This window comes from Neomonachus schauinslandi, chromosome 7, assembly GCF_002201575.2.
Source record: "Neomonachus schauinslandi chromosome 7, ASM220157v2, whole genome shotgun sequence".
Lineage (NCBI taxonomy): Eukaryota > Metazoa > Chordata > Mammalia > Carnivora > Phocidae > Neomonachus > Neomonachus schauinslandi.
Genome location: NC_058409.1, coordinates 142,956,100 through 142,983,641, shown reverse-complemented (window position 1 = coordinate 142,983,641; position 27,542 = coordinate 142,956,100). Strand labels below are relative to the sequence as shown.

Here is a 27,542-nt window from a genome sequence, read left to right as displayed (position 1 = left end):
TGGTCACACCAGCTCAGCACAATCACACCCGCTCAGCATGGTCACACCCCCTCAGCATGGTCACAACCGCTCAGCATGGTCACACCAGCTCAGCATATTTCAGTCCCATGTCATCACTGACCAGTCCTCTCCTGTATGTGCTTTCTAAAGTGGCATCTCATATGTGAACCAAAGCTAATCTTCTACCTGTACATGTGAACTTTAAAGAATTATCGTTTCATTTAAAAGTTATATATGGTAAAAAAAAAAAAAAATGCAAAAAAAATTTTTAAATCTATAATCAAAGGGGTCTTGCCCTCACCTCACATCCCAAGCCCCACCCACCCTCCCCAGAGGCAAAAGCTATTACCAGTTTCTCGTACACTCACAGATGATTTCCGGCAGGGGATGTGTGGGAGAGTCGGGGAAGGAGGGAGCATGCGTGTGTAAGCATGTGAATGCCCTTTTTACACAAATGGAGGCAAATCTCAGTCTCCTGCCCCTCGTTTACACCTGACAGCACGCTGCTCTGCTACAGCACCTGGTACCGTTAACACCAAGTAACTCCCATTCCACGGCTGCATCGGGAATGAAGTCAGGACCACCTGAAAGCTCCGCTGGTTTCTACGAGGTTCTTTCCGCAAGGGGAGCTTAGCTTTGAATTATGAGAACTGGAAACTTCTGCAGGAAGAGAAGTGACCCTCAACACGGAAGCCTGTCAGCTGGATTTTTAGAAAATGTACAGGTGCCCGCCCCTCCCCGGAGAGGGGCACCCCAGCCTTGCAGTCCTGGGCTTGCGGTAGGGGACAAGCCCTCCGGGGCTCATCCGCACTGTGTTGTTTCCGCAAACCAGCATTCCCATGCTGTTTTTTTTTTTAAATTATTATCCCCACAGGCAGCCTCCAGCACACTGAGCTGCCTGCCAAGTTCTCTCCCCAGATACCAAAGACTGTTGCTGTTAATGCCTGGATCTCAAGGTTGCAACCATCCTGAGTGGTCTCCCATTACCCCGGCTTTTTCCATAAGACCAGCTGGGCTCAACGCGCATTCCTGCAAAATTCCAACCTCGGCTGGAAACCACACAGGCGTCCGGACATGTCACTCTGCCACAGCCTTTCCTCCAGCTGCTCCGTACAGATACACCCACGTGCACTCAACCAGTCTCAGCTCACACACGCTTAGGCTGTGTCCAATTATGTGCTTACAAAAACGAGGCTGTCGTCACCTTGTTAAGATGTTCTTATGGACTGATCTGTGTTCCCCACCCCCCGCCCAAAACTCATGTATTAAAGTTCTACTCAGTATTCAGAATGGGACTGCATTTGGAAATAGGGCCTTTAAAGAGGGGATGAAGCTAAAATGAGGCTGTTGGGGTGGGTCCCGATCCAACAGGGCTGGTGTCCTTGTAAGGGGAAGAGCCATCAGGGAAGCTGGTGAGGACACAGCGAGCAGAGAGGGCGGCCACCTGCAAGCTAGGGAGAAACCAATCCTGATGGGGCACCTGGGTGGCTCCGTCGGTTAAGTGTCTGCCTTCGGCTCAGGTCATGATTCCGGGGTCCTGGGATCGAGCCCCACACCGGGCTCCCTGCTCAGCAAGGAGCCTGCTTCTCCCTCTCCCTCTGCTGCTCCCCCTGCTTGTGTTCTCTCTCTCGCTGTCAAATAAATAAATGGAATCTTAAAAAAAAAAAATAAAAAAGAAACCAATCCTGCCAACACCTTGAACTTCCAGTCTCCAAAACTATGAGGCATACAGAGTTGCTTTGTTAGGGCAGCCCCAGAGGATGATGGAGATGTGGGTACTTGCACAAGCTGCTTATTGTCCAACACAGGCCACAACATGTTTGCAATAACCCACCTTCGGGAGGTGGGCCTACAAAGCAGGTGATAAAGTTCTGCTTAGGAGACATTACTTCCTCTACCTGTTTCTGAGTGGGGGACAGTTCTGAAAAATTGGCTGCTTTATCCTTTTCTCAGGCTTATGCTTCTAACTCAAGGACCACGCTATGCCTCCCAAAAAAAGGCTTATTTTGATTCAAAGAGACAGGGGACCCAAGCCTCAGAGTTATTCGAATGTTGCTAACATCTAAGCTACTGGGTAGACGGTATGGATTTTGGAGCAGCAGACCCTTCCCCATGCTCTGGCTAGGCAGTGACGGGGGGGGGTGGTGTGAGGGGGCTCACACAGGTGTTAGGTGTTAGTGTCAGACAGGCCTGGGTTCGAAACCAGCTCCACTCTTTGCTAACGAGTACACGGGCCTTAGCAAAGCAATTACTCTCGAAATGCCTCAGGTTCCCCCACTGAGAAATACCATACCTACCCTGCGGTTAGTAGGAGAATTTAAAATAATGTATCTAAAAGACCTAGGACAGTCAACACTTGAGAGCTATTCCTCGTTACCGTAGTGTCTGGACTATGAATTTCTACTCCTAATTAACATGTTCAGGTCAAGAGAAACTTGTGGAGACCACAGTCTGCCTTTCTGAGCTGTCTCAGATATGCCAGTTGGGTAGTTTGGACTGGGGCCAGGGCAGGTGGAAACTGGGAATCTGACATTTCTCCATTACAAATCCATCTTTTACTCTCACTGAAAGTTCAAATTCATACCATAGCTCTCCTTAACAAAATGCAAATGCCCTTGAAAATGGGAATATGTATCGTCCCTTCTTTATCCCTTCATCCCCTGGCCTTTTCTTCCACGTGTCCCAGGTACCCGGGACAGGTCAATGTCAGGGGGCAAGAAGGGACGATCACTAGAAGAGAACTCCAGCTGCCTCCCAAATGCTGACTGCTCGCCATGTGCACCAGCACGTGCCTAATGCCTTGTCACCATCACGTTCCCCACGAACAACACTGCCCAGCTATCTTCACAGCAAACCCCGCAAGACCTTGCCCCTCGAGCGTATCCACCAAGTTTGGGACACACGCAGGGTTTTGTGGATTTTCCTGACGTTTGGATTCATTCTCATGAAGGGTAATTTCGTTGCCCCATTTTTCACCCCACAGTATTCCAGAGAAGAAAATTTACTTGATTCCTCTTTTCCATCCTTGCATTAAACTTTGTGATTGATGAGCTGTTGTTTTATCGGTCCTTCTCAGGTAATATTCTCACCATAATATTAAATTAGAAAAAATAAGATCCTATTTCCCTCACCTATAAAAGTTTTATGATTTTTTTGTTCATGTTCAATTCGTGTCAGTCCATTGGGTCACAAGTGTGCCAATTCCAATATAAGCATAATGTGTCACTATTACAGCAACACTTCACTCTGCCTGAGAGGATCCCGGATGACTAAAGTTTTCTATTTGAGTGCAGAAACTTTATTGTGTTATTCAGATGGCAGATTTCCTTATTTATATAAATATCCATTTTTCTATTTAAATATATGGGCTGCCCCATCTTTGGGGATAATAAGCTCCTTGTGTTTAATACCCTTCATGACAAGTGCGATTTACACTCGTCATAAAATAACCTATTTCATAAATGGAGTTGTTCAGGGAACACGACACTCAGCTGAATCCTCTGAGGGGGGCTGCGATGTTAGGGACCGCGAGGGCTCCGCCGGCCACAGTCTGGCTCTGCTCCTGCCGGTTCTTGGGCCCTCTGGGGTGGGCGGGGGCAGGCCCATGGCAGGGTCCTACTCCGCAGGACTGTGGTCTGCTCCCTGGGACTGAGCCCTTCACCCAGAGAGAAACCTGTTACTCTCTCGCCTCTCCCGGGTCTCCAAACTCCTCTGTCCTCAACTTCAAGACCTTAACTTCCACTTGGATGTCCCCGATCTTTCGGTTCCCCAATGTATGGAATCTGCAGGACTCATCTCATCTCTTCGGCCTTTGGCTCCGATGCCAGACTCTGGCCCCATCAACTGGAGAAGGGTCAGAGAGCCTGCGTCCTTATAAAGCTGCTCCCTTGAAAGGTGATGGGTGGGACGGTGTCACTTAGAAGGGGATGAGGCACCATTCATGATGTGTTTCTCCCAGCGGATTCAAGAACAGTCTCCTGGTTCTCATCAGAACTTGGGCAACACAACTGCAGCCAAGCCCTCGGGGGGTTTAACAGACTCCAACCCTCTCCTCGGAGCGTTACCACTTCTCGGCTGGAGCTCTGATAAAGCCTACTGTCATCCATCAGCTTCCCTGAGATTTCAAGATGTCAGCTATGCCTGGGTTGTACAGCAGAGTGAAAAGCTGCCCGTGGCCTCCTGTTGGGGGAGGCCAGGCACTGCTGGAGTTGTATGAAATGCCCTCACTGCTAACAGCTGCTTTGACGCCTCCCAGACCCACTGGGTTCTGCTCTCAGGGTTCTGGCGGTCCCGCTAAGGCTGCAAAACTCGTGCTCATTCCAGGTCATGTTAAGACGCCACACCTGCTCGTGGATGGATCCCTGCACACCATCTCCACCATGTGGCTGTCCGGCCCTCTGCAGCGGCATCTCCAGTGACAACAAAGTCCCTAAGTCCAGAGGCAACGCATTCTAACTTCAAACGGCTTTATTAAAACCCTACTTCAGACTGAGCTTTAGCACCAACGCCAAGAGCCAAGTTTACGCCTCTGAGCCGGTTAGAACAGGTCTAATTGCAGGTAAGCAACCGAGCGTAGTAAGACTCCGTGCTCCTGGGTCCGGTCGGGACCGAGCGAGTCGACCCCATCTCCCTGTGGTTAAGAATGAAAACAGTCAGTAGACAGTGCCTCCTCCCTGAAGATGAGAACGGGGTGTTTCTGTGCACGGAAACTCCTGGGTCACAGTCATCATGCTCATTATCACTTCCCTTTCTTCTTCTGCTTGGCAAGCCTTCAAACGTTGGGAAACGCCTGTCTTGTTTCCTCTACGCCGCCTCTCATCCTGGGGAAACAACTGTGCCTCGTAGGACAGGCTCTCGAGACCCTTTACCATCTAGAATTCACGTCTGCTTGTCAATGCAGCAGCTCCTGTCCCTCTAGCTCTGTTTTTGTACCACCCGTGTTGGTTTAGAGACACACTGTGCTGAAAGCATCCTCCGTGTGAGCCGGGAGGCACAGAAGAGACCCCTCCCAAAGAAGCCTCCCCTGTGACGGTGCCAACCACAGGCCCCGACGGTCAAGCAGACGGGGGGCCCAGGGGAACTTCGGGAGCCCGCCCAGCCACCCAGCCCTGACCTTTACGTCAGGGAGATGGTTTCCCGCTCTCCCCAGCTGGCACTGGGGAGAATCCTCTGGAAGCTTGGCTCCCTGCAACTTCCGTGCCTCGTGCGGGCCCAGGAAATGATGACTACAGCAGGGACAAGTCTGGATAGCGCTGGGTGCGGACCGTCTAGGTTACCAGCTCGGACTGCGGTCACCGAACACCACAGCCCGGGGGCCCACACGACAAGCATCTGTTCCGCTCAGCTATGGAGCTAAGAAGCCTCAGATCCCAGCTGCAGCACACTGGGTGTCCGGTGAGAAGCCCCTTCCTGGGTCACAGCTGGCTGTCTTCCCACTCACATGTGGAGGACGGGGCTCTCGGAGGTCACCTTGTAAGGGCACTAATCCCCTTCAGGAGGGTTCCAGCCTCAGGACCTAAGCACCTCTCCAAGGCCCAGCCTCCTCGTGTGAGCTCACAGAGGGTCAGGATTTCAACCTAAGGACACAAACGCGCAGTCCACGTCATGGCTTCTCCCCTTGGCAGCCCCATCTGCCAAGAGAGCAGTCTGAGTGTTTTCTTCCCTTCCTTTTATGAATTCCTTTCTAATCCTGGGAAGAATCATCTTTCCCCCAACAAAACTCCCTGGGTGCAGGGATGTGGCTGAGGCTCCGCTGTTACTCGGCTCCGCCCATGTCCCCAAGAACAGGACGCCCACCTGGGAGGACTCCTGCCGCTGGTGAAGGCTGGGTCCACATTCAGAGCCCTCTTGACTTGTTGGTACAACTGCCCAAACGCCACTCTGGGAGGGAGGGGGGCCTCCGCCCGTGGGAGCTCTCCGTCCCTCTTGAATACTCCAGACGTGCTTCTGACCTTGCCAGCGAGTGCCTTGTCCTGCAGCGCCTTCCAGACAGGGGGCACGGGCTCAGGGGTGCCGCATTCCACACTGCCAGGCTCCCTCCCCCCATTTGGGCCTCACACCCTCCTGCCTCAGCCAGGCCACCACAGGGCACATCCCACACCCGTGGGAGAGCAACAAGGTGGGTTTGTCACCTCACGTAAGATGTCCTGAAGTTGGAGGCTCTGGGTCAGTTCAGCAACTCCGTGGTCTCGTCAAATACCTGGACTCTGTCCATCTTTCTGCTCCACCAGCCTCCTGGCCCCCATCTTCACTTTGCCCCTGGTGGCTGCAAAGCGGCCACAAGGACGGCAGGTGTTCCTGCTTTATATAGCCTGTCATCCAAAGACAGGAAGGATGCTCCCTCCTCAAGCACCTCCTTCTGTTCACAACAAAACCTTTCCCAAAGCTCCCAGCAGATGGCCCTGCAAACTTCAGAGGCCTAGTATCCAGCCACGAGGTGGAAACGTCAGGAATCCTGCATTTTTTCTGTTCTGTTTGGCTGTGGCTTGTCACCGTGTACCCCATCTCTCAGCAACGGTGAACACGGTGTGTCTGAAAGAGTCTCCGTTCTTAAACCTTTTAAACTTGGTTTCACAGCCTCTTGGTGGAGCTAAGCATTTCAGGGAGTCTGAATGCCAGGATCGGCAGAGGGCCTGACGACGCCCCCCTGGGACACCGGGGGAGGGCAGGGGTTGCAACCCTGGGGCCAACCTCTTAGAGAAAATGCATGCAGATGGGAATGTGCTGGTCATTGAGCCGAATGTCGACAGAACCTCCAGGTCTGGTCACAACAGCTCCTGTTCGGCTATGTCACCACTAAGCTCTATTTCTATTCTTATTTGTTTGTTTGTTTGAACTTTAAATTTTATCAAGTTAGCACTTATCCCTGATTTCAATCCGGCAGACACTTTTGAATCCTACTTTTGACATCAAAAATAGTAGCTCTCACTCCTTGCCTTGTGTCATGTGCAAACTTAATCAATATCCTCAATCCAGTAACTGATCATTGAAACCAGCTGGTCAGAGAAGCCACGATAACCTCTAGGAGAATATTCTCACAGGTCACTTACGGGATACTTGAAGGCACAACTGAAAAAATCAATTAAAGATCTTACAGACTCCATGAATCTCAACACCTCTGTGAAATGGTCTATTTTATTCTGAGGTTGCAGGACCAGGCATCATCTAATTCTTGGGAAGCTGAAGGAGAAACCCAACAACAGCAAGTTACATATGCCTTTCCAGATACCTGATGCCTCCGGAAGTCCGCCAGGAGCATCTAGAAACTTACTGAATGCATCCTTACTGAACACAAAACCCTGCCCCTACCATCACACCTGCCCGGCAGGGAGGTATGACGGGTCCCTGTCCGAGTCACAGGGCTGGCGAGAGTGATGGAGGGGCAGGCAGCAAACTACACACATCGGAGAGAATTCATTCCTAAGAAACCGGGGGCCACTGGGAAGGGATGGACAGTAGCAGCCAAACACCTGACAAATGCCCAAGACTGTCACATTGTTGACTTCTTTCAGAGAACGTCACACACACTAACATTCACTCTCGTATTTGTCTGTCTCGTTCTTCTAGAATATACATGCCATAAGATTAGAGGCCTTGCAGGTTTATTCACCATTGAGTCAGAAAAGCTTATTACACAGTAGATACTCGGTAAGTATCTGCTGAAGGAATGAATGAGTCTCCAGGTTGCTGCTCATTTAAATGACAATTAAGCTGATCATAGTTTTAGGATTTCAGTTAAAAATGCAAACCATCTCATCTTATCAAACCTCTGTGAAGATGGTTTGGTATTTAGGTTACAGGTGTGTATGTTTGGGAGCTCGCTTCTTTCCTATGATGCATAGGGATTATTCGAGGCACCATTTAATACTAATTTTCAGATACATGAAGCTTGTCTACTCACATTCAAAGGTTTTCCTTGTCTTTATCTAAATCAGTCAAGTCTCCTCTCGTAAATGAGAAATATTACATAAATGGCAGCTTTCATAAAGTCAAGAAGCGACTAGCAGAAATAATCCGTAACTTTCTTTAGTATCTAAAATAATAAATACACTCACAGACCGAAGACTCTGTGTCATGAGTTTACCCAAAAAAGTCCCCTGTTCAGTGTATCATTATCCCAACGGGTCCTCGGGGTAGCTGGGAAAGCAAGGCTCCACGGAGGGCAAGCCCCTGGTCCCGGGCCTCCTGCTGGGGCCAGGCAGGGATCTGCCGTCAGGGCTGGCTGAATCCCAAGCGCAGGACGGCTTATTTTACTACTGTTACTACCAACTACTCCTCTATCGTGCAGCTTCCCTGAGCACATTTCCTCAAACCTGAGATCCCATCAATGCTGGCTGATGTGCAACGATATCATGACGTACAACACAAAACACCACTGATCACAGACACAAAACACCAATGACTGGAAGGTTCATCACCATTTCAGAAATGTTCAAACGTGCGTCTATGCACACACATTTACACACACATACACATCTCAGATTCAATAAAATACAGTAATCCACTAGCCTTGGAACAAATGATTCCTAACAAATGTTATAAAATATGAGGGCCCACATCCTTCAGAAAATTAGTTTTACCATCAAGTACAGAAAGACAAAAATCCATAAATCTTAAGTATGAATGAAGTTAGAGCAAACTACAAATATCTGTTAAGACATACCCTCTTTAAAAAGTGTGTTTTTTTCATCTCTGGCATTAAATCATATTTTTTATAATGTCAGGAGCTGTTCACATCTTCCTGCACATCAAAATGACTATCACTCATTCATATTTTCATACCTCTGAGCGCATGGAAGGACAGTAAGACCACTTTTTTGAATACAGCATGAAAAGGGACTTTAAATCTACCTGCTGTTCTTGACTTCTGTTTGTTTCCCAGAAGTTAAGGAAAGTAATAGTACTTTTTCATTCCATACCGAAGAAAAATACTCTTTGCTGAAGACACAGCTGAAGTCTCTGTAAAATCAAAGCCCACCAACACCTGGGAAACCGCGCTCAATAAAGTCTACATTTGAATGCTCGGCTGGAAGCACACGGGTCTTCGGGGCCCCTTGCCTCTCACAGTGCTCACGTCGTAGGTCCACACAGTGTCTACCCCCTCCCCAGTGACGTGGTCTGGGGTCCAGCGAGGGAAAGGGAACCGACAGGCAATGACTCTGGCGTCATCCTTCAGTTCGAGCGTGAGTTTCTCCTCCAACTGCGGCATCTGTGCGGAACAACAGCCATTATTTCAGTAAGCAGTGAGTCGGAGGAAAAGATGCCCAAACGTTCTTTTGGAGCTGAGTGCCTGAAAATACCTGTGCAAAAATTTGGAACCGTAGGGATGCCTGGATGGCTCAGGCAGAGAAGAGTCTGCCTTAGGCTCAGGTCATGATCTCGGGGTCCTGGGATTGAGTCCTGCATCGGGCTCCCTGCTCAGCGGGGAGTCTGCTTCTCCCTTACCCTCTGCCTCTGCCCCCGCTCATGCCCTCTCTTTCTCTCAGTCTCTCTCTTTCAAATAAATAAAATCTTTAAAAAAAAAATCAGTAACTGTAAATAACATCCCTTTGGGGCATAAATACGTTATCAAATGATCCATTAAAACACGGAAGTGACATTAACAACAGGGTCATCTGCGTGGCTCAGTCAAGTGTCCAACTTTTTTTTTTTTAAGGTTTTATTTATTTGAGAGAGAGAGAGACGGAGATAGCAACAATAGCGAGATAGAGCACAAGCGGGGAGAAGGAGGAGAAGCAGGCTCCCCACTGAGCAGGGAACCCAACACAGGACTCGATCCCAGGACCCCGGGATCACGACCCGAGCCAAAAGCAGACACTCAACTGCCTGAGCCACCCAGGCACCCAGTGTCCAACTCTTGATTTTGGCTCAGGTCACGATCCCAGGGTCATAAGACTGAGCCCCACCCTCAGCGGGGAGTCTGCTTCAGATTCTCTCTCTCTCCCTTTGCCCCTCCCCCCAAAAAATAAAATAAAATACTCTTATTTAAAAAGAAACAGATAAAATGAGAAGCAGCTTTAAATTATCTGCCCACCTAACATTTTAATCTACCTCGTCTCAACTATTTAACACACTTTCCCACGTTTTAACATCTCAGAAATCAGGATACATCTTACAGTTGACACAGTCTTAGAATTATAGTTGGCCATATTTTTTTCTCAGTAGCCATGGTACATCCTAAAACTAGTAGCATCTAGATTCGGTGAAATATGGTACTACTAAATTAGACCATGAAAAACTATACTCATTCTACTAACTTGAAATATAATGAAATATTTCATAATTCTTCAAAATTTATAATGCCTGGACAACTTCTTCATAGTCAACATAACTTATACAAAGTAAAATCCTCTTATTGATCACTTTTGTATCCTTTTATTACCAATCTACCTGCTATAAGTATTGTATCAGCAAATTAACAACAGCTTAAAAACTGATCTTCCGATCCTACCATCTTTACCTCCTAAAACTATTTTTTCCACTTCTTAATGTGTTTTTTTCAAAGAATTTCAAAGTTATAGAAAAGTCACAAGAATAGAACAAGGGATTCCTGTCTTCCTTCACCCGGGTTCACCGATTTTTAATTGTTGATCATATTTGCTTTATCTGATTTGCCCTCTTCCTCTATGAATATTTTTCCTAAACCATTTGAGAATACACGCTCCTTTATTCCTTGATACTAAGACACAGCCCCAGCTCAGTCATCAAATTCAGGAAATTTAAGATTGTATTCCAATAATAATGCCCATAGCCTTCCAATTGCGCCAAATGTCCCAATAACGTCCTTTGTGACACTTTCCTCATGAGGTCATGCTGCATTTAGTTATCATGTTTCCTTAGTCTACTTTCATCTGGAACGGTTCCTCCATCTTCCTTTGTCTCTGCTGACACCATCTTTAGGAAGACGGGCCAGTTATTCACCAGTGGTCCTCAACTTGGGTTCTCCTGACGTCTGCTCATGAGAACTCGGCACGTGCATCTTGGGCAATGCCCCACAAGTGGGGCTGTGAGCTTCTCAGGGCCCCACTGTTGGGTGCCCACGGGGACCTTCTGCTTTGAGAGTGATGGTCACCACCCGGCTAGGGTGATATCTGCTGTCTCCACAGTGGGGTTACTAATTTCCCCTTATAATGAATAATTTGTCGGAGGTAGCTTGAGATGATGTAAATATCCTGCTGCTCAACGAACTGTCTCTCACTAGATGTAGCTTTTTTTTTTTTTTCATTTGACAGAGAGAGAGACTGCGAGAGAGGGAACACAAGCACGGGGAGTGGGAGAGGAAGAAGCAGGCTTCCCGCTGAGCAGGGAGCCCAATGCGGGGCTCGATCCCAGGACCCTGGGATCATGACCTGAGCTGAAGGCAGACGCTTAACCAACTAAGCCACAGAGGCGCCCTAGATGTAGCATTCTTGACGATTCTTTTTTTTTTTTTTTTTAAGATTTTTTTTTTTTATTTGACAGAGGGCGGCACAGCGAGAAAGGGAAAAAAAGCAGGGGGAGCGGGAGAGGGAGAAGCAGGCCTCCCGCGGAGCAGGGAGCCCGATGCGGGGCTCGATCCCAGGACCCTGGGATCATGACCTGAGCTGAAGGCAGACGCTTAACGACTGAGCCACCCAGGCGCCCCTTGACGATTCTGGCCCGAGTTATTTTTCACGGTATGATTGCAAAATGGAAATTTGCTAATTCTGTCATTCCTTCTAAACTGACAGTCGGCATTCTAGGGCAAGGAAGAGCTCTCCCTTCTTTCTACCTGTGTACCTATCACTGTAAGTATGAGCTCCTAGATTCCTATTCTGTTCAATGGGTTCTAATCCACCATCATCCTTGTTTCTTCTGATGCTCAGACCATCCCAGTGTGGCCCTGGGGAGCCTCCTCAAGTGGGCCTCTCTCTCTCCATTGGATGCGCCCTCAACAAATATTCTGAACACTTCCTCATATTTGTGCTCCACAAAATGCCCCAGGCTTTTCTATCGATCCCCCTTCTCAGCCCTCAGATCAGACACCTCTCAGACATTCCTGGCTCCTCTAAATGGGAAATGATATCTCGAAACCAAGATCTGAGCAAAAACTAATCCCTTTAAAACTAACCAAATAAATCAAGACAAACAAATCAATAGTCCTTCTATGAAGACTTTATTCCCGACCTGTATCTTTAAAAAGTGGCTGGTGAAAGTCCTCCGTGTGACCTCTGGCTAGAGTGAATGAAAACTCTTGATTCTTCATGACAATTAATACCAAGATAACCAAGAATAAATTCCATTAAGGATGGGATATTTCTACTCTTTTAACAGCCAATAAAAGATTTCTTCAAAAAAAAAAAAGTTTTGTTCCTCAAAGGAAAAATTAAATAAGCAAAGAATGAGACAATATGTGTTTTTCCAAAATATCAGAGGTTTCTTACAGTAATTTTGTTCATCAAAAGGATCATTGTAAACGCATTCATGTTATCATTATTCTGTTCTCTTTTACGGTTTCTTTTATTTCCCAATGACTGTCATATGCTAAGTCAAGATAAACTCACAAATGAAAGGAGCTATTTCAATGGTAAGAAATTAACTGAGTCAATCACACATAAATATGCAATGAACGTGAGTCTTGATATCACGCACAAAGAGAGGCAGTGATGTGTCATGTCTGTCTAATGGAATTCAAAATTATTCACACAATTAGAGGTTTCAAAGTGACACGAACTCATCATATTCTAATTACATCTTCAAAACTTTAAACATAAGTTGAAACCAGCTCAAAGATCTAAGACCAAAGAGCCATGCCCGTGAGCAGCTCTTGATCCATGTGATGGCTCCCTCCTCCCCAAAACACTGGCTTCACTTGGCTTCTAGGGTAACCCCCACCCCCCGCTGGGCACTCCTCCTACCCAACTCCTCCTCTCGAGTCCTTTGCTGGGTGCCCCTCATTTGTCAGAGGCCAAAGTGCAGGCCTTGACCAGCTCTGCCCCCTCCCCGGGGAACCTCAGCCACTCCTGGGCTTAAACTCCTTCTGGGAGCTGATGCCCAATCTCCAGGCCCCTCTCCTTCCTGAGCCCCAGACGCCCTCTACCCACCACTGCCAACCTCACATCTCCACATACATCTCAGGCTTCCTGATCCTCCTCCTCCAGCTCCTCTGTCCGCACCTTTCCCAGCTCAGTAACAACAACTGCGAACTTCCAGTTGCTCTCACCAAAATCCTTGAGGAATGGTTCCTCTTTCTTGCCCGCCCCACACTGGCTATGCCAACGCATCCTGTTGGTCGCATCTTCTCGACGCATGCAGAACTTGACCGCTTCCAATCAGCTTCTGCACACTGGCACAACCCTATCACACCAGCTGCCTGCAGGAGCTCCTAACCTGTCTCCCGGCTTCTACCCACACTCGGTCTCCACACAGCAGCCCGGGGTCCTTCACAACCCAGGCAGGTCCCTCCCTCCTCTGCTCAAACCCGCCAGGGCTCCTGCATTCCAACACCACGGCGTCCTTCACGCCTGGCCCCTAGCTCCCCTCTGACGTCACCTCTCCCTGCTGCTGCTGGAACCTAAGAGGCACAGATCCCTGGGGGCCTCTGCGATGGCTCTGCCCGGCACGTTCCCCATACCTCCACGCGTCCCCTTCCCAGGGACACTGTCTCTGCCCCTCCTTCTCCTGCTTTACTCCGCCCCACAGCACTTACCCCTCCTGTTGGACAACATTTTTTTAGGATTTTTTTTTTTTTTAAATAAGCTTTATGCCCAATGTAGAGCTTGAACTTATAACCCTGAGATCAAGAGTCGCGTGCTCTGCTGACTGAGCCAGCCTGGAGCCCTTTATATAGGGACGTCATTTAAGATCTGCTCTCCCCGGGCGCCTGGGTGGCTCAGTTGGTTAAGCGACTGCCTTCGGCTCAGGTCATGATCCTGGAGTCCCTGGATCGAGTCCCGCATCGGGCTCCCTGCTCAGCAGGGAGTCTGCTTCTCCCTCTGACCCTCCCCCCGTCTCATGTGCTCTCTCTCTCTCTCTCAAATAAATAAATAAAATCTTAAAAAAAAAAAAAAAGATCTGCTCTCCCCACTAGCATGTAGGCACCTCAGGGCAGGGGTGTTCCTTTTTTTCATTCACTAAAGTATCCCAAGTGATTAGAACGCAGTCTTGCACTTTGTGGCACCAAATAAATACCTGTCAAATGAAGAAACGAAGGACACATGACCCCATCATGAATCATTTATCTTTATCAGAATGATGGTAATATTTATGTTCATCAATTCACAACATGACTCATAACTAAAATTAATCTTTGAAGTTATAAAATTGAATAGCCCACCAGGAAGTGTCCTTACTGGGTACGTTTCATTCATTTCACAAGTATTTCCGGAGTCATTACTTTGTGCTGGTGCTGCCGAGCTGACGGAAAGCTCACTCTTGAACATACATTACAGTGCACACAGCAAACCTGCCGAGGCCACCACGTAAGGAAATGTGCGATGACTCACTCCGGAGAAGGAACAGGCACCGGTGGATAGAAAACGGGAGCACTGGGGTTTGTCTCACCGAGCAATCAGGGACGACTTCCTGGAGGAGAGGACACCAGACCTGTGAGTGGTCAGGAGGTGTTCACCAACTAGGCCCAGAGCTGGGGGACTGAAGCCAGAGGGAAGAACACAGCTCACACTGTGGATCCAGGGGCCAAGAGAAGGACAGAGCGCTGACGCACAGAGAGCTGAGGGAGGCAGGGGCCACTCCACGCCAGGCCTTGGGCCCGGTGGAGAGGTCGTGCCTTATCTTCACTGCTTTAAAGCAGCAAGACGTCCCATGTGGGTTTTACACAAGGACACGACTGATCTGTTTCACATTTTGAAAAGAGGAGCATGTGCTAGAGTTAAATGTGGGTATTTACCATGCCGGCGCTGGATTTACCAGATCCAGATGAGATTCCTCACCCCTGGTGGGTTAGATACACAAAAGCAAAGAGCTGTTAGGAACCATCGGTGTGCTATCGGGAGCAGGTGGATGATTTACAACACCAGGCTCCTCCCTCTCCAGTTGCCTAAGCCTTCTCCTGGCTCCCGCATGGCCTCTATGTGGCTCACCTGCCACAGGAAACGTGGTGCTACACGGGCTTTGCGGAGCCACGTTGCCATGCCGACCAGTGCTCAGACAAGGCAAGTGCGTTTCACTGGAAGACGGCCCCATCAGGGCTCCCAGGACTCCGGAGAGCAGAGCTGGCCCCCCGACCCCCCAGGCAGCACTTTCCCTCCCCCTCACCGCCTCCACATAGGCAAGGCTCGGTGAGGGTCAAAAGCGGGGCCTTGCACCCACGAACGAGCCCCAGGGGTCCCGTGAACAAGCCCCCTGCGTGGAAAACTGCCCGCTGGCTGAATCCCTCTCATCCCACGGAATGTGGCTGCTTCGTGTTTTCAGCCGCTCCCCTTTCTCTTGGGAACAGTGAGATGCCACAAGTTCTTAAAGTTTCTCTGCATACGGGAAAATGGACAATAATTGCAAAAGCATTCATCAAAAAAACAGGACTCTTATTTCCCGAGTGAACAGCTCCAAAAACTGACGATGTTCAAACATGGTAAGATGCACAAGGAGTTGGAGCCCACAGGTCACTGCTGCCCCTCCCCCCACCCCCAGGACGGAGCTGCTGTGACCTCGTAAGCCCACACCTCAGGCCACCACCGGCCAGCCTCTCAGGATGGCATGGAAATCGCAATAAACATCAACTTTCCCTTTTTATAAAGCATGGAATTCAAATCAAATCTATTTGCTCGAAAATGCTGCCCAAACATCATCCGGAGTGGACAACGGTCGAAGTCCATAGCAGTGCTAGGATCCCAAACAGTTTGTTTTCAATGACTAGGGATCACGCCCCTTTTCGTTTCTATAGCAAAAGGGTGAACACCCACGTTTCATCTTAATTTTAGGCTTACTGAAAATTCCACACATACAGAATCCTGCTACTTTCGAGAATATGTAACAACAGCACTTCTAAATCGACAAAAAAAAAAAAAAGTGCCATTGTACTGAAGTTCCTCGTAGTAAGAATAAATTTCTCAAGCACTGAGCCGTCTTACACAAAAAGGTGTGACTAAGAAAACAAAACAACAAAAAAGTAAATTTCCCTTTTTTTATATTATAAACCATACATATCAGTTATATAGCAGAATTTCAGCAAACATCCAATTTTGCCACAATTATTACAGCTACAATTACAGAGCTTGAAAAGTCAAAACGGATTTCTCTCTATGGTCTGTAAACCAACAATTACAATAAAAGCATCCCGTCCTGTCATCTTTCCAAAGGCTAAATTTGGAACCATTTACAGCATGATGCCACGGTGTTTTCACTTTTTAAAGCATGTAATCTAAGTTCTATACAAATCAGTCAGCTGAGGTCAACTGCAACTAGTCGACGCTCGCCCGCCCTGAAAATCGCCTTACTGCAAAACCAGAGGAACGATCAATTCGAAGGGAACATGCCATTAACTCTCCCAAGTGACTTCAGCTGGCTGTTAAGTGAGCAACCGCAAAACTCTCCAACTACATTAGACACCGGGAGCTCATAAAGTAGTTTCCAGATTGGAGTTTTTAGGGCTTAGGTAGATCATTGAGAATTCTATCTGCAGCAAAAGTTTTAATGACATGACTGAATCTTTTATGATTAAACTTTTAAGGCCCCGAGGTAGTGTGTCAAGCCAGTGCAGTGAAATCCAATGTCCCCCATCCCCAAATCTCTGGGGGGGCTGCTGTTGGGCACACGGGCGGGTGGCCACACGGACGTGGCCTGTTACAGCTGGAGGGTCTGCACAAGACCTAAAGCCAACCAACGAGGGGGAGGAGGACGCGAACTCACCATCTGAGGCACGCCGAAAATAATGACGTTTGAGTACTGCGAAAAAGTTACCTAGAAGAGAGGGGGAAGGATGCACAGATTAGTTTTAAAAGGCCAAACATCAAGCTTAACTTTTGTTTCAAAGGGTGCAGCAATGTCCCATTTCGTCAAATAGTAGGTTTTCACAAAGACCTTTAAGACCTCACGAGAAGAAGCCATGTTTATGCTTCTGTTAATTCAATCCACTGCAGTTGTCCAAACACCTCCCCTAAGTCACTCCTGTCACCCGCACGGATGCTCCCGGAAGGGCCCACCCAGGGGTCATCTGTCGGAAATGCCAGTGACTCATCCAGTGACCAGCTGGTGGCTGCGCCGGGTGCTCTGGGCCATCTGTGCCCTGATCCACACTCTCTACTCTTCTCCACCATATGCCAAACTAACTCAGCAAGAACGTGTGACATCGGGGCGCCTGGGTGGCTCAGTTGGTTAAGCGACTGCCTTCGGCTCAGGTCATGATCCTGGAGTCCCTGGATCGAGTCCCGCATCGGGCTCCCTGCTCGACAGGGAGTCTGCTTCTCCCTCTGACCCTCCCCCCTCTCATGTGCTCTCTCTCATTCTCTCTCTCTCAAATAAATAAATAAAATCTTTAAAAAAAAAAAAAAAAGAACGTGTGACATCGGACAAGCACCTGTCTTTTATGTTGAGCCATCCTTAAAATTCTAGTCCCCCTCCTCTTCTCTAAAATACTAAGTAAAAAACGGAATAAAATGATCTTTAGTTGAAAAACTGGGGGAAAAAGTGCTTTGCCAGTCAAAATTCTTATTGCCCAATAAAAGTCTTATTTACTCTATAGAAAGATTGTTTATGTATATATGGTATAAAAAACAATGCAAGCAAAACTCAAGTGAATTTTTATAAGCTACTGATGACAACATTACAATGGGAAATTCTTATTTAAGAAAAAGCATTTTATGGCGCATTCCTAAAGCAAAATTACAGGACTTTTTTTTAGAGTACAAATAAACTTGGAAGTTATCTTTACATTGTGAAGACCAGAAAGAACCGTGACAACATAGTCAGTGGATTCTGTCTTTTGTACTCATCTCTCTCTGTAGACTCACATGTACACACGCAGCCACACAGAAACTTGCACACACAGAGAAAAGTCTACCATTTACCAAGAATGACATTAACAAGTTAATGTCTATATTATAATTTATAAGATTTCCAAATGAGATAAAAAAAAAACCTCATCATTTTGTAACAAAGAGAAATGAGAACTTTCTTAAATGAGCAAATTCTTGGAATTCACATAACCTATCAGGTCTAGAAACCTTAAGCTTCTACTCTAAGAGTTGATTTGTAAATCTATCAATTTAAAAGGTGTTCACATTTCATTATGCTGAAATATACACTTGTATTTTAACTGTTTTTCTTTTAACACATTCTTCAGTTTTTAATTATACTAATTACAAATTACAAAGTTTTGGTTGGCATTTCCTAGGAACATTCTCTGCCTTACATACCTTCCACAAATCTGAAATATAAAATTTGGCAGAGCCGTGCACTCCCTCTCGCCAAGCACGGTATCTGGAGTACCAAACTAGCCAGGGGTTTAATTCATAACCAACGGCTGTGAATCCTGCTTTTGCAGCTGCTATCACCTGCAAAAAGAGACCAGTGTTTATTCAAAGTAAGAAGAAAAACATCGACCTACTGAATGGGAAAAGATCTCTGCAAATGATATGCTATAAGGGATTAGTATCCAAAATATGTAAAGAACTTACACAACTCTACACCAAAAACAACAAATAATCCAATTAAAAATGGGCAGAAGACATGAAGAGACGTTTCTCCAAAGAGACATGCAGATGGCCAACCAACACATGAAAAGATGTTTAACATCATTCATCATCAGGGAAATGCAAATCAGAACTACAATGAGATACCACCTCACACCTGTCAGAATGGCTAAAATCAAAACACAAGAAACAAGTGTCGGTGACAATGTGGAGAAAAAGGAACCCTCATGCACTACTGGTGGGAATGTGAATTTGGTGCAGCCAATGTGGAAAAGCACGGAGGTTCCCCCAAAAATTAAGAGTAGAATTATCATATGATCCAGTCACTCCACTACTGGGTATCTACCCAAAGAACATGAAAACACTAATTTGAAAAAATATACGTACCTCTATGTTTATTGCAGCATTATTTACAATAGCCAAATCATGGAAGCAGCCTCAGTGTCCACTGACAGATGAATGGATAAAGAAGATGTGGTGTATACACATATACACAGTGGAATATTACCCAGCCATAAAAAAGAATGAAAGCTTGCCATTTGCAACAAATGGATGGATCTAGAATGGTACGATGCTAAGTGAAATAAGTCAAAGAAAGACAAATACTGTATGATTTCACTCATATGTGGAATTTAAGAAACAAAACAAATGAACAAATACAGAGACAAACAAACAAAAAAAACAGACTCTTAAATATAGAGAACAAATTACTGGTCACCAGAGGGGAAATAGGCGAAGGGGATCGACAGCACGCTTACCATGATGAGCACCGAGTAATGCACACAATTGTTGAATCACTATATTGTACACCTGAAACTAATATAACGCTGTATGTCAACTATACTGGATTTTAAAAAATAAACTTATAATTTTTAAATTAATTTAATTAAAAAAAAAGAAAAACAACTTAACGTGATCCAATGATATGACTACTTCCTATTTATGGTCTATAATCACAAAATGTCCAATCAAAAGGCACTTATTTTGTTGAAAACACCATCCAAAGAGAGATCTCTAAAACTATGTAGCTTGTAGACAAGAGAATGCTGGTTTAAACTCAGTTCATGTTTTTGTCAGAGATTTCACCTCGAGCATCACAACTGTAAGGTTTGCTTTGGATAGAGCATTTCTGGATTGGCCAACCTCTGGCTCAGCCCGACGAGAAGTTGCTGAAAATTCACCGTCTCTCTCCATCAGTGATGGCAGAGCGGCAGGCAAAATGAATCTGCCGCTATGGGAGAATGCTTTGTGAACTAGTTCTAATTTGTGATCAGAATGACCAGTCAACGGGAACCGGCAACTGCTTACACATTTCCTTAGTATTTAAAGACTGTTCACTCAAAGTTGAAAACAGGTAAGAGTAAAATGGAACAAGTCAGAATAAAGTCAACTGTAGAAGGCCACTGGCCTCTGTAAGGTGAGGGCAGTGGGCTGGTCCTGGGGTCTCTGCTCATTCTGTCTTGCCACCACTCCTCAAGGGAGCATCCCTGAAGGAGCTGCCCGCCCACAGTAATTTCTCTTACCTAGTGTCACCCCCTTAAGAACAAAAGGAAACCACAAAGATACTACTCAGATGTGTAAAGCATTCAAAACTGGGTTTTAAAACTTCCTCCTGGTTCACAGATAAACCTCCTGATTTCCTAAAAACAAACGAGTTATGTTTTAACTTCGTCCTGGCCATTCGGGTCACCATGAGGGTGCAAAGTTCATGACCCAGGGAGTGGTGAAAGGAGTCACGCCCCTGCTGGTCTCCAAATGTTTCCAGAATGTGAGGCTTGACTACTGTTATCCTCACTTTCCGAGTCATCGTTGGTTGGGGGCCTAAGGACGGTGCCACCGTGCCCATGGAGGAACGTGCTGCGGACATCCACTGGCCAGTCAGTGGCCCTGAATCTCTACTTATAGGTTCTCAGCTGGAGTCAGTGAGCTGAGATCACTAGAAGTCTGATCTTTGGATAAGTGAGAGCTGATGCACTGGCTCTTTCAAAAACTCTACATTACCCATAGGAATTATGATGTATGTATAAACACAGATAAACGTAGAAGCAAACATCTATGTTAAACTCCACGACTCCACGTTTCCTCTAATTATACCACCTCTCCTGGCCCGAGTTTTTTTATTGGGAAATTTCATAATTACCAATTAATTTCTCCTTTTTACCTGGCAAATCTACACAGCCACTTTCACCTTTCAGAAAAAATAAATCTGAGAAAAATAAATTCCAATTCCTTCTGGAGGGTTTGAGAGTTCGGCCGAACACACAAAAGAAACCACTACTTTATTATATTGTCAGATTAGCAGGTCTTGGCATAAATCTCATAAGGTGAAGCTGGGATGGGATAGATAGGTGATGGGTATTAAGGAGGGCACTTGTGATGAGCACTGAGTGTTGTATGGAAGTGATGAATCACTACATTCTACTCCTGAAACCAATATTACACTGTATGTTAACCACCTGGAATTTAAATAAAAACCTGGAACAAAAAAAAAAAAAGAAAAGAAAAGAAAGAAAGAAAAAGAAACGAAGGAGGAATTTTAAAACCTCGAGTTTGAAACCTTCAAGTGTCTTAGCATAACTCACAATACGCCCGTCACCACTGCCAATATCGACCAGGGATCCTCTTCTGCAATGCAACATTTTCACAACATTTTCAATCTGCTTTGTAGTTGCAGGTACAAAAGGCAGACAAATTTTTCGGAGGGCCGGCGTTAGAAACGGTGTGGCCACGGCATACACGGCCACCAGCGTCCCGCCAATAATCCCAGTAAATAGGAACCCCCAACTGCTTTTCTTCAAACTGTTGGCTCCGAGACTTGTAGGTAGAACACATCCTGAGTGACTTTCTTCGAGGATTTCCGGGGGTGCACCTAGACAGAAAGCAAGCAGGACATATGTACATCTCACCAAATCTGAAATCCACGATAGTTTTTTTTTTCCTAGAATACTTATTGACAAACTTCTACTGTTTAAAGAAGGATGATTTAGCTGAATACAATCTAAATTACAAATGTAGGGTTCCATGAGTTCTAAATTCCATCAACTAAAAGTGTTTTAGAGAAAAGGATTCAATTCTTTTTTTTTTAAGAGATTAATTTGTTTTTATTACTTTTAGTCCCCGATATTTGAGGTTGTTTCTTTTTCTTTTTTTTCTTACATTTTTTTATTCTTATGTTAATCCCCATACATTACATCATTAGTTTTAGATGTAGTGTTCCATGATTCATTGTTTGTGCATAACACCCAGTGCTCCATGCAGAATGTGCCCTCCTCAATACCCACCACCAGGCTAACCCATCCTCCCACCCCCCTCCCCTCTAGAACCCTCAGTTTGTTTTTCAGAGTCCATCGTCTCTCATGGTTCGTCTACCCCTCCGATTTCCCCCCCTTCATTCTTCCCCTCCTGCTACCTTCTTCTTCTTCTTCTTTTTTTTTTCTTAACATATATTGCATTATTTGTTTCAGAGGTACAGATCTGAGAGTCAACAGTCTTGCACAATTCACAGCGCTTACCAGAGCACATACCCTACCCAGTGTCTATCACCCAGTCACCCCATCCCTCCCACCCCACCCCCCACTCCAGCAACCCTGTTTGTTTCCTGTGATTAAGAATTCCTCATATCAGTGAGATCATATGATACATGTCTTTCTGTTTGACTCATTTCGCTCAACATAATACCCTCCAGTTCCATCCACGTCGTTGCAAATGGCAAGATCTCATTCCTTTTGATGGCTGCATAATACTCCATTGTATATATATACCACATCTTCTTTATCCATTCATCTGTCGATGGACATCTTGGCTCTTTCCACAGTTTGGCTATTGTGGACATTGCTGCTATAAACATCGGGGTGCATGTACCCTTTCGGATCCCTACTTTTGTATCTTTGGGGTAAATACCCAGTAGTGCAATTGCTGGATCATATGGTAGTTCTATTTTCAACTTTTTGAGGAACCTCCATACTGTTTTCCAGAGTGGCTGCACCAGCTTGCATTCCCACCAACAGTGTAGGAGGGTTCCCCTTTCTCCGCATCCCCGCCAACATCTGTCATTTCCTGACTTGTTAATTTTAGCCATTCTGACTGGTGTGAGGTGGTATCTCATTGAGGTTTTGATTTGGATTTCCCTGATGCCGAGCGATATTGAGCTCTTTTTCATATGTCTGTTGGCCATTTGGATGTCTTCTTTGGAAAAATGTCTGTTCATGTCTTCTGCCCATTTCGTGATTGGATCATTTGTTCTTTGGGTGTTGAGTTTGATGAGTTCTTTATAGATTTTGGATACTAGCCCTTTATCTGATATGTCATTTGCAAATATCTTCTCCCACTCTGTCGGTTGTCTTTTGGTTTTGTTGACTGTTTCCTTTGCTTTGCAAAAGATTTTTATCTTGATGAAATCCCAATAGTTCATTTTTGCCCTTGCTTCCCTTGCCTTTGGCGATGTTTCTAGGAAGAAGTTGCTGCGGCTGAGGTCGAAGAGGGTGCTGCCTGTGTTCTCCTTTAGGATGTTGATGGACTCCTGTCTCACATTGAGGTCTTTCAACCATTTGGAGTCTATTTTTGTGTGTGGTGTCAGGAAATGGTCCAGTTTCATTCTTCTGCATCTGGCTGTCCAATTGTCCCAACACCATTTGTTGAAGAGACTGTCTTTTTTCCATTGGACATTCTTTCCTGCTTTGTCAAAGATGAGTTGACCATAGAGTTGAGGGCATTTCTGGGCTCTCTATTCTGTTCCATTGATCTATGTGTCTGTTTTTGTGCCAATACCATACTGTCTTGATGATGACAGCTTTGTAATAGAGCTGGAAGTCCGGAACTGTGATGCCACCAGCTTTGCTTTTCTTTTTCAACATTCCTCTGGCTATGCGGGGTCTTTTCTGGTTCCATACAAATTGTAGGATTATTTGTTCCATTTCTTTGAAAAAAGTGGATGGTATTTTGATGGGGATTACATTGAATGTGTACATTGCTCTAGGTAGCATTGACATCTTCACAATATTTGTTCTTCCAATCCATGAGCATGAAACATTTTTCCATTTCTCTGTATCTTCCTCAATTTCTTTCATGAGTATTTTATAGTTTTTTGAGTACAAATCCTTTGTGTCTTTGGTTAGATTTATTCCTAGGTATCTTATGGTTTTGGGTGCAATTGTAAATAGGATCAACTCCTTAATTTCTCTTTCTTCTGTCTTGCTGTTGGTGTATAGGAATGCCACTGATTTCTGTGCATTGATTTTATATCCTGCCACTTTACTGAATTCCTGTATGAGTTCTAGCACTTTTGGGGTGGAGTCTTTGGGGTTTTCCACATAAAGTATCAGATCATCTGCAAAGAGTGAGAGTTTGACTTCTTCTTTGCTGATTTGGATGCCTTTGATTCCTTTTTGTTGTCTGATTGCTGTGGCTAGGACTTCCAATACTATGTTGAATAGCAGTGGTGATAGTGGACATCCCCGCCGCGTTCCTGACCTTAGGGGGAAAGCTCTCAGTTTTTCCCCATTGAGAATGATATTCGCTGTTTTTCATAGATGGCGAAAAGGATTCAATTCTAATGGGAGACTGACTAAAATCTTTTCTTTCCAACTACTAATTTTTTTGGGAGTCATCGTTAGAAAATAATTTGGTATTTTATGAATTCAATAAAAATACACATTAATACGATGTTAACCATGAACTCCGTATTTTTATGGCTTAGAACAAAGTTTCACAAATAAGTATTAAAATGTCTAATTACTACCCTATTTCAAATAAGCAAAGATTCCACATCAAAATTGGTCAGGTATCTACAGTCCAGTTGCACTAATTCAAAGACACCAAAATCAGGTTTCACCAAAAAAAAAATTAAAAAAAGGATGGTATAATGAAAAGATTTTTAAAGAAGATCCAAAAAGAACAAATGATAAAATAATCATTTCAATGCACCAGTATGGAATAAAGCAAACTCCAGTCACTTCAAGACAAAAAAATGAACGATACCTGAAATATCCTTCTCTTCAGTTTTACCCTTTAAAATCCTCTTAAGAGGATCTCAAGTTCCTGGGACTGAAACTGACTTGAAAATGATTTTGAAACTGATTAGGGAGGAGCCCACCACAGCAAGAGCAGGACCGGGAGGTCAGGACCTGGACTCTGCACCTGGATAAAGGTAAGACCCTTCACCTGAGCTTTGGTTTTCTCATCTGTAACATGGGGATTACAGGGTCACTGTGCAGATGAAATGAATGGATGCAAGGAACGCACTTAGAACACTGCTCGGCACACGCTGACTGCCTCCACCGCTGGCTATGTGCTGAACCCCACAGGGAACAAGGCTGCCCCCAAGCAGCTCCCAGTCTAGTAGAGCAGATAAGGCCCAAAACACAGGAATCATAGGAAACAGAAGACAGTAAGAGGGGGGAGAACAACAGATTCTTGTCATTTGAAGATGTTAACATCCATGGTTTCAGGAATTAATAAACCATTCAAAGGGCCCACTGGATTATTTTCCCAAAGATGCAGTGAGAAATCTTAGAGGGTTAAAGCAACACGCACTTATTATCATACAGTCGGGGGTCAGATGTCTGAAATGGGTTAGCAGCACTGGGTTCCTTCTGGTAGCCCTAAGTGGGATGGATTTGCTTGCCTTTTCCAGCATCTAGAAGCAGCCCACACTCCTCAGCCCATGGCCCCCCCCATTACCCAACCTCTGCTTCCATCAGGACACCTTCTTCAGACTCTCCTGCCTCCCTTTTCTTTATAGGGACCCTTTGTGAGGACATTGGGTCCACTTGGACAAGCCAGAATAATCTCATCTCAAAGCCCTAACATCATCCCATTTATAAATTCTGTTGTGTACCATATTCACAGGTTCCAGATTAGGACATGGGCCGGGCGGTGGGCGGGGGAGGGGGGGGGGTCTGTTACAATTTGGAAATGTGGTGATGTGTTACAATTTGTGAGGTACAGATGTGAACACAGGACACACGAAAAGCTGGTCCTCTGCAGTGAGTCACTGCTCAAGGCCAGTGGCCAACTACCAGCATCTCACACACACTGGAGCTTTGTTCTTGACAGCTGAGGTCCCCTCAAGTGATTTTTAAAACTGGTTTCCCAGTGGAAAACCAACTCAGAAACAAGAACAAGAGTCTACCGCTGGTGCTAGAAATAAGATAAAAGTAAAGATTAGGAAGGTGATGTGTTTGGTAGAAAGCAAGAGTTTTAAATACATTTTCAGTTATGCCTTTCAGCATCATATGGAGGAATTTACATGCTATAGTAAATAGTCATGCATTTTATTGTTTCTTAAAAAGTCAAAGTACCATCTGCCATGCCTCTGCAAAATTATCCTGTGGGTATTCCGATTATACAGTACAGTGGTTAAAAGGATTTGAGTCATAAAGTTCTGGAGTCACAGAACTTAACTAGTGTGTTACATTAGGTAAGTTTTGGCCAAGGCTCAGGTTCTCCACCTGTAGAATTCAGAAATAATACTATCCTCATGGGGTTATTGGAACAGTTAAATAAATAATGCATATAAAGCACTTAGTGCTCTAAATGAGAGAGTAAGTGATGACTGTTAGCTGCTACTGTTAGTCTCAGTACTATGGGTACGGGGGGGAGCTCCATAATTTTTAACAGCTTCATACACCATACAATGTGCCCATTTAACATACATAAACCAAAGATTTTAGTATATTCATAGATACGTGTAACCATCACCACAGTCAATTCTAGAACATCCTCATTATTTCAAGAAGAAACCCCTTATTAGCTATCACTCCCCACACACACACACCCCCCCTTCACACCTTAGCCCTAAGCAGCCACTTACCTACTTTCTGTCTCTACAGTTCCTATTCTGGACTTTCATGGGAGTGGAATCATATAGTATGCGCTCTTTTGTAACTGGCTGCTTTCACTTAGTGTAATGTTTTCAAGATCCGTGGATCAGTACAGTAGACCCTTGAACAACACCGGTTTGAGCTGCACAGATCCACTTAAACATGGATTTTTTTTTATACACTATTGTAAACATTTTCTCTCGTGATTTTAATAACATCTTTTCTCCAGCTTACTTTACTGTAAGCATACAGTATGTAATACATACAACAAAATATGGTAACTGGCTTCCCAACAACATATTAGCAAAGTTTTGGGGGGGGGGGGTCAGTTATACATGCATTTTCGCCTGCACGGGAGGTCTGACTATACAAGTTTAGACTGCGCGAGCACCCCTAGCCCCCACATTGTTTAAGGATCAACTGTATTTTATCACTTTCTATGGCCGAATTTAAGCCTATAAAATATTAGGTCATGACCAGTGCCCTTAAGCAAACGCTGCAGGAGGGATTTAGAGGACAGAGTACTCTCAAGATAGAATTAAGAGTGGGACCCTTTGCGCTGGGCTGTGCAACCTTGCTTCCTACGAGCTGTATCACGGTGCTCAAGTTATTGGACTATTTGTGCAAAATAGGCATTTCTTCAACAAACACTTAAACAGAACTTGCTAAGGGCCAGGCACTGTTCTCCCCGAATCCTTGCAGGAGCTGTGCAAGGCAGATACTCTCGTCACTACTAACATTTTTGCAGGCAAGGTAACGGCGGAACAAAGCCGGTAAGTCACTTCCCCGAAGACCCAGCTAGTCAGCGGCCGCGTTATAAGACTCCCACCCAGTGTGCCTCCAGTTCACAGCTCAGAACACCGCGGGGCAGACTCCGTGAGTTACTCGCCCCAAAGTGCTCAGAACCGCCCCCGGCAGCTAAATGCCGGTACCAGCGAGCAGCCCGCGCCCCGTGCACCGGGGGCTCCCACTCCTGCCCGGCCCGACCTGGAGCTCGCAACGCCCAACAGCCCGCCAGCCCCACATGTGGCCCGCACTCGCCACCCCCGCAGCCCTCCACCCCCGCCGGCTCACCGCCTCCTCCCTCCATCGCGAGACTTCCTGCGGCTTGAGGCAG

At 45.7% G+C, this 27,542-nt stretch overlaps 1 protein-coding gene across 3 annotated transcripts; it reads right to left on the bottom strand.

The window, feature by feature from the left end:
• Positions 1 to 8,362: 8,362 nt before the first annotated feature.
• On the bottom strand, positions 8,363 to 27,515 carry ATPSCKMT (ATP synthase c subunit lysine N-methyltransferase). 3 transcript variants are annotated; one of them, XM_021702527.1, is made up of 5 exons: positions 27,500 to 27,515; positions 21,188 to 21,474; positions 18,330 to 18,467; positions 16,825 to 16,875; positions 8,363 to 9,208 (listed from the first exon to the last, which is right to left on the bottom strand). In XM_021702527.1, the coding sequence occupies exons 1-5, from the start codon at positions 27,513 to 27,515 to the stop codon at positions 9,008 to 9,010; spliced, it is 693 nt and encodes a 230-aa protein (XP_021558202.1). In that variant the 3' UTR covers positions 8,363 to 9,007. The 3 variants fall into 3 exon arrangements, with proteins under 3 accessions (XP_021558202.1, XP_044772925.1, XP_021558203.1); XM_021702528.1 differs by having other exon boundaries at positions 9,133 to 9,208; positions 18,365 to 18,467; XM_044916990.1 differs by lacking the exon at positions 16,825 to 16,875 and having other exon boundaries at positions 8,963 to 9,208.
• Between the last annotated feature and the right edge of the window lie 27 nt (positions 27,516 to 27,542).

Coding starts and splice junctions, on each gene's coding strand:
- ATPSCKMT (XM_021702527.1), bottom strand. Junction 18,468..21,187: donor GCAGTGGTGACGGGCGTATT/GTGAGTTATGCT, acceptor CTCTTTTTGCAG/GTGATAGCAGCTGCAAAAGC. Junction 9,209..16,824: donor TTTTCGGCGTGCCTCAGATG/GTGAGTTCGCGT, acceptor TGTTCCGCACAG/ATGCCGCAGTTGGAGGAGAA.